This window comes from Electrona antarctica (genome assembly GCF_951216825.1).
Source record: "Electrona antarctica genome assembly, chromosome: 19".
Taxonomy (NCBI): Eukaryota; Metazoa; Chordata; class Actinopteri; order Myctophiformes; family Myctophidae; genus Electrona; species Electrona antarctica.
In genome coordinates, this window is record NC_136800.1 from 8310304 (window position 1) to 8322861 (window position 12558).

Here is a 12558-nt window from a genome sequence, read left to right on the forward strand (position 1 = left end):
TACAATTTGGTCTGATTACCCTCACCTGTTGCCCTGCCTCCATTTGCAGCAGCATGCCTGTACTGTAACTCACCTCTATCCACCCCGCCCCCCACCAGGCGTCCCGTCTTGTCAGTGTCTGTCTGCCTTGCTTCCTCTACAGTCTACACAGAGCCCAGTGGTCCTTCTGTGATGTCACGCAGCGGAAATAGCCGATCGACAAGCTGTCAAGCTCAGGGCGTGGGGGGCGAACGCGCCGCGTCCTGAGCTTGTAGATCGGCTATTTCCGGCCGCGAGACACCGCCATACAGCAGAGCATAAAATCGGGCATTAAGCTGTACAGTTATCCTACAGATAAAGGAGGACAGTGCTCGCGGTGGCCACCGTTGGAAAAAGCCAGTGCTAAGTTTGCCCTTTTAAAATCCCCCCACCAGGGGTATTTTTGGTTTTGTTGCGCGCGCCTGTTCGGAATGCTCGCGGGACAATAGCTTTTTTTACAGCCCCCGCGGAGAGAGTTAATGAACTGCGAGTACTTTCTCCACATGGGGATGGTTTGTTTGAGCAGGAGGGGAAACGATAGATTCCATCTACCCCCCAAAGAGGGAACATACAATAAGTCTAAATACTTATAAGACTGTCTTTTTTGTGCTGGTATAGCCATGAAGATTTATAAGGAGGCCGTCTGCATAACGCAAGCTTATTTGTGTTCATTAATAATGAGTGCTTCTTTTTTTGGGTGATGTCTTGACTACCCTGCTGTACTTTCCTTACCCTGTCAAACTGTATCTTAACTGCTGTACTGTCAGCTTTATTGATCCGTCGCAGTCTTCCAGTATCGTAGCACTTCGCTGTTGTCGTATCTCAACATGCCATACTCCAATTGCGTGTGCTGTGTGTGTGTGTGTGTGTGGGGGGGAGGGGGGGGGGCACTGTTGTGACAGCTGACTATGCGAGAGCTATAGGGACGGGAAAGTGGGAGAGTGGGTGGTTCTCTCCATCTCTCAGTTAACAATCATCACTCGCTCTCCAACCACAGCCTTCCATTACTTCCATCCATCTATCCATCCCTGTCTATTACTCCCCCCACCCCCAGCCTCCCCAACACACACACACACACACACACACACACACACACACACACACACACACACAGGCCCTGTGCCAGGAAGTCCCGTAACTCCCAGTGTAGATGCAGTGTTAAAGCAGATTAGTTTTGTCTCGTCTAAAGACAGCACAGACATGCCGATGGATTGTGGATTTCGTCTATTGGTACTTGTTGCCATGTTGTCTGCTACAGGTAGGACTGACTATCTGTTTCTATTCTATCCACTGCTGCGTTGCCATGTTGTCTACAGGTAGGACTGACTATCCGTTTGTATTCTATCCCATGCTGCGTTCGGGACTAAATGTTAAACCTGGATTATACTGATTATACCTGGATTATACTACTGGATATACTTAAAACTGCAGATCTACAAGCAACGATGCAGCACATTGTGACCTTTTTTTACACTTCTTTTGGAACATTTCCATCTATGATGACATGGCCAAACATTACGTCCAATGATGGTGAAAAAAGGAACCAATAGATTTTTAAGCCTTGGCGCCTTGGAGCCTTGGAGCCTTGTCTGCAGACTTCATTCTTTGTGGATTCTGACCTCAGCCCAGCACCTGGTCTTTAGTAACATCGTCATCGCGTCACCAGGCTTTCCACCTCGAAGGAAAGTGTTACTAAATTGCCGTGTGATCCGGTCCGGAGCAGATGATATCTTACGTCATGTTGTAGTCATTGTTTTGTAGTCATCAGGCCGGAACCCTCAAACCAGAACTCCCTTTCCCTCAAACCGGAAGAATAATCTAATCTAATCTTCCCAATAAAAGCAGTTTCGCTGACTTCTAAAATACAAACTAAATATAAATGTGAGTGTGCTTTCCACCATTTAGCACCTGTATACCTTTGTTATCACACGGGGAAATTCTATTCTCCTCGCAGGCTACGAGAGAGCGAGTCACACTTTTATTGGGAAGGTATTATTCTTCCCGGTTTGTGGGAAAGGAAGTTCTGGTTTGAGGGTTCCAGCCTGATGACTACAAAACAATGACTGCATAACGTAAGATATCATCCGCTCCCGACCGGATCATAAACCCGAAAAGGAATCCTTCCCAGGCTAGTGCTTTGGTGAATGGACGTGCGACTTGTGGGTGCTTTATTTGTTTTGTTTCTATGGCCAGAAATAGAGACACCAGGTTTGAAAGTGGTTTAGATGATAGATGATAGATACTTTATTTGTCCTTTTGGAAATTTGTTTTGTGCCAAGCAGTTATCAGGATACAAAAGAATCTCACCCGTGTGAAGTAAGGGGTGCTAATATATTCCAACGCATGTTGATTAGGTGATGTAATGGTGATGTACTGTAAAACAAACGGTGCAAACACAAACATTAAACGCCATTAACAATAAAGAGACAATATGATGTAAATGACACATTATGGCGTAAATTTTCCCTTCATTGTCAATGGCGTTTACACAACAAACATTGAACTAAAGACAAACATTAAACCTGTGTATAGGAGGGGCTAGTGCCCCTCAAAAACAGATCGAACAGATCACACAGTACGTAATAAAAGAGACAATGCTAACAAAAGGCTACCATGCATAGTTCCAAGAGGCATCACATTACATTTTATGCACGGAACTGAGATGGGGCCTGCTTGTTCATAAGACCTATAATGATGGTAAAAGATGGTATTGGCTGTGTAATGGGTGTGTTCTATCCCTATAGTAATAGCCTATGTCTCATACATTGACAGATTCAACATGGTAGAGTTATTTCATACAGAAGGATGGTCTTCCTCCTAGGACTGTCGCGCCTCCAACGGTGCCCATGGTGGACTATGTGCATGGCAGGGGTGTCCTCTTATTGCCTGAGCCAGGCAACATACCAAAAATACAATATGGCCCCGTCAAAACAGCATGTAGCCTATAATGACACATTGTGTGTGCTGAAACAGGCCAGTCTGCAGTGTGGGGAATGCCATGATGCTTGGATTCCTAATAATAATAATAATAATATCTGGGATTTATATAGCTTTTCTAAGTACTCAAAGACGCTTTACTATAACTATATATTATTAACTCTTCTAATGGAATGTATAGGGCTATTGAATCATGTCCTGTCATTTTTGGACCAATCACGAAAAGCTAATTCTATTCTGGTCTGACTCTCTACACCGTCTTCTGTGTGCTTGGGCAGGAAATATTGTTTAGTATATCATTAACCACTTTACATGAGAGAGAGAGAGAGAGAGAGAGAGAGCGCGCGCATTACTTTGAGTTTATATAATGTGAATTATGTAGTTAAAAGCAAAATGTTTAGGCAACATTTAATTAATTTGTGGCGAATATGTCTGAAATATTAGATGTTGTTCCCTTTAGACAGCGGTCCTGATATTTAGGAGTAGGAGATAATAGATTTTATTTTCCCTGGGTCATGTGCGACTGTGTGCGTGTGTGTGTGTGTGTGTGTGTGTGTGTGTGTGTGTGTGTGTGTGTGTGTGTGTGCAGCATATGCATTGAACCTGGAAGGGGAGCTCTTCAAGGACCTGATGAAAGGCTACAACAAGAACGTGCGGCCCGTGGAGAACAGCGGAGACATCACACACGTCCAGATCAAGATGACCCTCACCAACCTCATCTCCCTGGTGAGAAGACGAGACAGGCACGTTGGCTTTTCAAAATAGCAGATGTGCACGCTCACAGCACGTCCCATTGGGACGCGCTGTGAGCTTGTACTGTACGTCTGCATTTTTTTTGCCATTTTTAAGTGGCCAACTTTTTGCCACCCTCTGGGTGGTATGAAATGAAATGATTACTATATTTACCCAGGGTATCTGGGCTAAGCTCAAGAACTTGTTTCCAGCCAGGCCCTGCTCATAGAACACATTTCATCGTAGTGGTTCAATGCCTTGTTCAAGGGCACTTCAGCGGTGGTAATTTTAACGTGTCGGACTGCTGATTCGAACTGGCGACCTTCCGGTATCAAGACCGCTCCGCTATCCGTTCGGCCACCGCTGCCACATATAATATGGTATATGCTCATTGCACACAGAATAACCCTTTCTACTTCCTTCACAGGTGTTACCAATGATGTCTCATGGTTAGAGTGTAGGAGTCTCACTGTATACGTTTGTCTTATGGTTATGAGTGTACGAGAGTAAGAATCGTTTTCATATTAATAAAATAAAATCCTCCTTTGTACTCAGAATGAAAAGACGGAAACACTGACGACCAACGTGTGGATAGAAATGGTAATGTTACCCCAAAATGCATGCTTATTATTCCGACGTTCTTCAATGTTACATCTGGGGGTTAATTGTCCCGATCCAATCATGTGATCGGAAATCGGGGCCCATCACGTGTGCCCCGATTCAAATGACCGAAATCAGATCGGGAGAAAAAAAGAAACAATTCAGGATATTAGACTGTATATATTGTCTGTGATTTTGGATATTGTACTATTGTGGTATGGCATAAGTGTCCTATGAAAATAGAAATATCGGATCGTGAAAAATCGGTATCGGCCGATACTCAAATTCAAATTATCGGAATCGGATCGGGTGAATCCATAGTTTTACAACTATTATTATATTGCCTTACAGAGTATAACGGCCTGCTTGCAATGATGGTGATGATGAATAATAGCATTATTGTTTTAGCGATTACATTTCTAATTGTTACTCAGATTAACATTTGCTAGCCTAAAGTCCTGTAACGTCACGGAACTGGAAAGATACATTCTCACATTTCTGATTCAATCCCTGTATGTATGTGTGTGTGTGACGTGTATGTATGTATGTATGTATGTATGTATGTATGTATGTATGTGTGTGTGTGTGTGTGTGTGTATGTATGTATGTATGTATGAATGAATGAATGTGTGACGTGTATGTATGTATGTATGTATGTATGTATGTATGTATGTATGAATGAATGAATGAATGAATGAATGAATGAATGAATGAATGTGTGTGTGTGTGTGTGTGTGTGACGTGTATGTATGTATGTATGTATGTATGTATGTATGTATGTATGTATGTGTGTGACATGTATGTGTGTGACATGTATGTGTGTGACATGTATGTATGTATGTATGTATGTATGTATGTATGTATGCATGAATGAATGAATGAATGAATGAATGAATGAATGAATGAATGAATGAATGTGTGTGTGTGTGTGTGACGTGTATGTATGCAGCAATGGTGTGACTACAGGTTGCGATGGGACCAGTCGCCCCGTTCAGAGCTCTATGGGAACATTACCTACGATCTCCGCATGCCCTCCAAGAGCATCTGGCTGCCAGACGTCATCCTGGAGAACAAGTCAGTCAATCACTATTAAATACACCTAGGATTCTCATCTGGTACCTCCCCTCCACAACCATCACTGCTAACATTGCCCGCCTTCGTCCCATCTTATCACACTGCTGCTGAGACACTCATCCACAATGACTACAATTTCAATCTAGGCATTTAATCCAGAGCGATTTACAGTAAGCAAGACTACTGCAATAGCCTCATATTCGGCGTCACCACCAAGGTTCTTAAAAAAAAAACGACTAAGGGACCATATCACACCTGTCCTCCGTCAACTCCACTGGCTCCCAAGTACAGAATTGACTTCAAAATACTCACCATCACATACAAAGCCCTCCCTACTCAATACTCATTCAACGCCATGTCCCCTCCCGTTCCCTCAGGTCGGGCACTGCCAACCTCCTGGAACCCCACAAGTCAAACAAACGAACGTGGGGTGACAGGGCCTTCTCAGTGGCCGCCCCTTCCCTGTGGAACTCACTCCCAACTCACATCAGAGCTGCCCGCCTGCCCCCCACCTTAACTACGTTAAAAAGCACACTCAAAACCCATATTTTCAGAGTTGCATTCCCTACATAAATCCCAACCCCAGCTTTTTTTGTTTACTTTTCTCTTAGTTTTTTTAAGTTGTTGTTATACCATCCTGTAAAGCGATTTTGAGTACCTAGAAAAAGCCCTATATAAAGCGTATTGTATTATTATTATAAATGGATAATTCCTTGAAATAAAATTAGCCATAAAGTTACAGTTATGTATCTTACCTGGGCCACAGTCCTCAGCATTATTCTCTTCCATCCAGAGTGATGGCATCCGTTTCATCGTCCTGTCAAAAAGACATCTTTATCAGCGTGCAACTAAAACATTTGCACATTTGCAGATGCCTGGTAGCTATCTCCCTTTCTCTCCCCCTCTCTCCCTCCCTCCCTTGTTTGTTTTACCCTGTTCTCCCCAATTTAGTTGATAATGTCAATGAATTCCTCCCCACACACGATTCTGTGAGTTGTCACAGCTGTTGCCTCCCACTGACTCACCTGCCAGTGAGGACGTAGAGTCTCCGTACCCACTCCTCCCACCCAACACTCCCTACTCCTCCCACCCAACACTCCCCCAGCCCGTAGGAGTACATGCAATGACAAATATTAACATCCCCGACTGTGTTCGTATAGCTGAGGCAGTCGTCTTAAATCTCTGACATCCCAATAACGCTGAATTTACATTATTATTTGTTGTTAATCCTAGCTGTATGTTTTTTTTCTGCATCCATCTGTAATTGGCATGACAATTGCTTTTCTCCCAAGGGATCAATAAAGGTATTATCTAACCATCTATCCATCCATCCATCCATCCGTCTTGTGTCCTGTGAGCAGTGTGGACGGCCACTTTGAGGTGGCGTTGTACACCAACGCGCTGGTGTCGCCCATCGGCTGTGTGTACTGGCTGCCCCCCGCCATCTACCGCAGTGCCTGTCCCATCAAGGTCAACTACTTCCCCTTCGACTGGCAGAACTGCACCATGAACTTCCGGTGGGTATAGAATTATGGATAATAAGAGAAAGTCCTTTCCTGCATTCACCTGCCAGTTGGCTTACGCACGTGGCTTTTCGATGAGCGCTCGGTGGAGAGCCGTTTAGTGCCTTGCTCAGGGGCACTTCGACACATAGATGGGCAAGCCGAGGGTTGAACCGGTGACCTTCTGATCACCAGACCGCCTCTCTACCCGCTCATCCATGGTGGCCCCAATACATAGATACACTAATGCAGGGGTTCTCAAACTTTATTAATTTCAAACAAAACAAAAATGTCCATAACTCTGAAAGTGTACAAATGGAAAATTGGAAATACTCCACAGCAAAGTAAAAGTACCTCCACATTTTATTTGCTGAACTTGGGTACACGCAGGTTCAATTTCTACAGAGACGCCAAAGCCTGTTTTTTTATTCAGTGTTTAAATGTATTCCACCATGTACTTTGTACAATCTGTCCTCCGCCAGCCAGGTTCAGGGACAATACTGGAATACTGTGAATTCTTTCTTTACAGCCAGTTGTCTTGTAAAACGTAATGGACGGTCTGTGGATGTGTAGGCAGAGCATGGCATGTGGATAATAAACAGTGGCGCTGTGTGTGTGTGTGTGTGTGTGTGTGTGTGTGTGTGTGTGTGTGTGTGTAGCTCCCAGAGCTATAGTGCCAATGAGATCGAACTGGTTCTCAAAGAAGAGGACGACGTGATCTGGGAGTGGGTGGACATCGACCCAGAGGCCTTCACAGGTACACTGATGGACCATAGAGCCGCCAAGCCAACATCAGACTGCTCAACAAACCGTCTTGATTGTTGTGGGACCTTTTGAAAATGTATCTAGTTGTAACTCCAAGAGCATATACAGTGTTTTTGTCTTTCACAACACAGATTTGAACTCAAATGTTTGCTTTTGCGAGTTTGATAGGGGTGGCGGCTTAATACACGTTTGAGCACCGCTGATATAGAATCATATGTTTTTGCAGAAAGCTGTTTTAAAAAATCCTGTTTTCTGTCAGCTGCCCTGCATGCCATATACTGTAAAAACACAATGTTTGTCAGCTGACAGTAACAGCTAGTGGGGGAGTGGTTACTGGTTAGGGGTGGAGTTAACGACTATGTCACTCTCATTTTCACACCCATTTTCTGGGCCCCAGAGAGGTGTTAAAATCTTTGCAGGGCATTCTATATGCTTTGGCGTTTCTGGTTCAACAAAAGTTTCAAATGATCCTATCTTCTTCAAATATTGTCTAATTTCAACAAACGCATCATAATTATGAAAGCTTGTATAGGCCTACATGCTGTACTTTCACAATTTGTAAAAGGCTGAAAAATGGCCATGTCTCAAACTCAAACTCAAACCACTGTACCTTCCTGGTCGCGTGTAGAAAACGGAGAGTGGGCCATCAAACACAGAGCCGCCAAGAAGGTGATCAACCTGGAGTACACCAGAGACGATCTGGAGTACCAGGAGCTGGTGTTCTTCCTCATCATCCAGAGGAAACCTCTCTTCTACATCATCAACATCATCGCTCCCTGTGTGCTCTTCTCCTCGCTCGGCCTGCTCGTGTACTTCCTGCCCGCCAAAGGTACCTATACTCAATTTACAATAATAGGCATTTGGCAGACGCTCTTAATCCAGAGCGATTTACAAGTAAGCAAGAACAACACATGGTAATGCATCAAATACATATAAATAGTCATCAATGATCATAAACAAGCTAAGAACCTAGCATCTGTCTAACAGTAGAATATCTGTACAGTGAAGCTATGAGTATGTACACTATAGATAGAGTGCTATGTCTACGTAAAATGGGGTTGGATCAGCTAGACTTTGAAGATATGGGGGTGCCAAACCTTTGGTTGCTTTGAAGGCCAGCATCAGAGTTTTGTACTCTGTGTGGGCAGCAATCTGGAGGGTGGGGGGGGGCATTCTGCACAATGATTTTCACTTAATAAAGAGTATTGCAGTATTGCTACTTTTAAAAACTTTGAGTGCTTTTTTGTAATTCAAAATTATTCAACATTTTACATAAACAAATATTTTTCAAAACAGTACTGTAAGCTCACAGCGTGGCACTAAGTGATGCGCCGTGAGCTTGTAGATCTGCTATTTTTGAATAGCAAACGCTACATTCTAAAACGAGACGGTTTGTAATGGGTTAAATATATGCTGTATCCCTAAAACATATTTTTGTGAGTTCTTGTCTATAACAAGAACATATACTCAAAATATGGACACCAGGTTTAATGTGGTTCATTCTCCTGCTAATGATTGATTATTGTGCGTTTTGGGCACGATGTCAGCCGGGGGCCAGAAGTGCTTCATGTCCATCGCTACTCTCCTGGGACAGACCGTCTTCCTCATCCTGTTTGCCAAGAAGGTTCCGGAGACGTCCAGGGCTGTGCCTCTCATTGGAAAGTAAGGTCACATGACATGCATCACTCTCCTAACACAGTGGCTCCCAAAGTGGGTTCCAGGGACCCCTATAGGGGTCCTTGAGAGAGTTCCAGGGGGTCCCCAGCTAAATGATAATTAGGAACCAAGTGGACCCTTATGGGTCTGTAAAGGTGCGTTCAGACTTGAATTTAAATATTCGTCTCGGTTCATCCCGTTTGTGCTGCGCCCGTTTGCTTCTCTCGCGCAACTTCTCGTCTTTGCATTGACTTTGTATGTAATTGTGCCGCTCTAATCATCCAAGTCTGAACGCGCCTTTACTCACCATTTGTACACTCCGAGTTAAATAAACTTTTATATTTTACAATACACATTGGGGTCCCATGCAGAGATAGAAATGGAGGACCGTAGACTAATTCAGGTCAAACTGGGGGTTCTCTTTCTTCCCGTCTTCAGATATCTGATGTTTGTGATGTCGGTGACCACCATGGTGGTCATGAACTGTGTCATAGTGCTCAACGTGTCCCTGAGGACCCCAAACACCCACAAGATGACCAATACCGTACGAAGGGTGAGGCTGCCTCCCCTCACTACTTCATTCTTAATTATTAGGTTTTTTTTTGTTTGTTTGACTCGAAATGTATACATTTATTTAAAAGGTCTTTATTTATCTTTTGAAATATTATATATTTATTATACATTTTTATAAAAAAATAGCTTTTGAAAGGTCTTTATATATATTTTTTTTTTTTAAATTTTGACTCGAGTCGTGACCCATACAAACTGGTCTGTGACCCACAAATGGGTCCCGACCCACTGTTTGGGAAACAGTGAACCTAGTCTTCCTGTGAGAGTGTGTAAAATGTGCACGAGGTGGATAAAACCCTGGACTCTGAACATTGTTGTCGTCATTCCCAGCTCCTTCTGAACGTGGTGCCTCGCCTGCTGCGCATGAAGATGCAGCCGTGGACGCCGCCGAGCGACCACCGCGGCTCCGAGGCGGGCAGCGGCGGCTCGGAGACGGGCTCCCACGAGGCCCTGACCAACGAGGCCACGCTCTACCCCGTGAGGAGACGCACCTCCCTGGGACTCATCGTCAAGGCCGAGGAGTACGTCATGAAGACCGCCCGCACGGAGCTCATGTTCGCCAGACTCCGAGAGAGAAACGGACTCATGAAGTCCGTGTTGGACAAGATACGTGAGTGTTATGATGAGGGGAGTTTGAGAGACGCGTGCGTTCAAGGGATCAAACGAATCGGACTAATCGATTTAATCAATTATTAAGAATGACCTGCGATAATCGATCATTTAATAAAATAATCCATTCATCATTTATCAGTATCTACAAGCTTACACAACATGATTGCAATACAACATTGTGTGACGAAGCATGAAATAACGATGTTGATATGAAACAATAACGGCTTCTAGATTATTCGATGAATCAAAAAAAGTGATCCATACAATATAAGAAAACAATCAACAGTCGCAGTCCTACTTCACTTGTGTAAGTTGTGTTTGTTGTAACACATTCTCACAACGAGGTCGTCCTACTGTGATGAGCTGGGCGGGGTGCATACGTTGGTTAGACATATACAGTTGGAGGCCATCGATATTGTCCTTTTCTTTTTGCTGAGGTTTGGGTGATCTGCGCAAAAGGACAGTTAACCCATTTTGGGCGGGAACCCCTTTTGGTGTTTTAAACATTATGTTATAATTTAGCTATTGAAAAATAGCAGATCTACAAGCTCATAGCGCGCCACCGAGTGGCGCGCTACGAGCTTATAGGTCTGCTATTTTTGAAAAATCGTGAAAGTATTTATTTCAGAAAACTGGAGGATTTAGAAGGATATTTTAAAATTTTGAGGTCAGGCCTAAATGGGTCAAATGATAAGGGACAATATCGGTGGCACCCAACTGTACTAACAGTCCGACAGGCATTAGTCCAACAACGCCGTCACTCGACATGCGTGGCTGGTTACAACTAACCTGTGGACGGTTAAAACTCCCCTGTGGCTCCTGACTTGCGTTGCAGTTTAAAACTAACCCGTGGCTTCCTTTGAGGTTAGCTGAGCACAATCCAGCTCTTGCCGCCCCCGGGCACATGCATGAAACGAGCACGCATACGCAACAATTTCACAGGGCCTGCGCCCGCTTGCGCCAACGCCCCTCAACTTAGCATCGCCGTGCGTCCAAAAAATTGCCTGCCTCTCATTGAAAATGAATTGCCAAGGCGTGTCAGTCGCTTCTCGTGTGAAAAAGGCCTTTTCACTGTTGTCGCTGGCCTCATATTCAAAAGTTTAAAATGTGTATCTGCTCCACAACCCCCCCCCCCCCCCCCCCTTCCCTTCAGAAAACGGCCTAGAGAACGGTTCAGCCCAGAAGCTTGAAGCCAGCCTGGCAGAGGTTTCTCCAGAAGTGAGACAGTGCGTGGATTCCTGCAAACACATCGCGGAGACCGCCAGGAAGCAGAACCGCTTCCAGAGTGTAAGACGCCATGCGCCTATAGCTATCTTCTTTTTAACACAAGCCTTTCATTTCATATCGTCACACCATCACTGTTGCTGACCTGACCTGCTATGTGCACCACTTCATTTCCCCCTCCTCACCTCTCCAGGAGAACGAAGAGTGGTTCCTGGTGGCCCGGGTCATCGACCGGGTGTGCTTCATCGTCATGGCCACCGTGTACTTCTTCGGGACCACCGGGATCTTCCTGATGGGCCATTTCAACCAGGCGCCGTCCACGCCCTTCTACGGGGACCCCAGGTTATACCTGCCCCCCACGGACAACGTCACCGACCTCGCCGATCTAATGGCTCAGAATGTCACCCGACTGGGCTGAGGCCATGCAGCAGTTAATTTTAAAACAAGGAAGGACACTCCCGGGTTCTCATGTCACCCTGGACAGGACATCTCCCTGGGGTTCTGAGAGAGACAGAGTAGAGAACAAAAGATGCTGGAGATACTGCATGTCAAATGTAGTACCAGTACTGTACATACTGTATATATATATACCAACAACAACACATCAATAGTGCATGTCACCTCTTGAGCAATGACGATTTTGTCTACAGCCGGCCGACGTGATGCCAGTGAAGGAATGCTGCGAAGGAAGGCAGTGAAGTTCAGAACCTGTATCCGTTTGGTCCTATGGACGTCTGTCTGACCGAAGAAAACTAATGAATGACATGTTGGCCAATAAGAAACATCTTAAGATGCAACAAAGGAAAGATTCTACAGTCAAATTGAATGCTGCTAATGTTCTGCTTTTCATGAATAAATGTACAATCTG

At 44.6% G+C, this 12558-nt stretch overlaps 1 protein-coding gene across 1 annotated transcript; it reads left to right on the plus strand.

The window, feature by feature from the left end:
* Positions 1–1208: 1208 nt before the first annotated feature.
* On the plus strand, positions 1209–12108 carry chrng (cholinergic receptor, nicotinic, gamma; the record flags this gene model as incomplete). Its single annotated transcript, XM_079530342.1, has 12 exons — positions 1209–1276; positions 3545–3681; positions 4243–4287; positions 5237–5361; positions 6723–6878; positions 7523–7620; positions 8257–8457; positions 9176–9290; positions 9723–9837; positions 10185–10464; positions 11620–11753; positions 11884–12108. The coding sequence occupies exons 1-12, from the start codon at positions 1219–1221 to the stop codon at positions 12106–12108; spliced, it is 1689 nt and encodes a 562-aa protein (XP_079386468.1). The 5' UTR covers positions 1209–1218.
* Between the last annotated feature and the right edge of the window lie 450 nt (positions 12109–12558).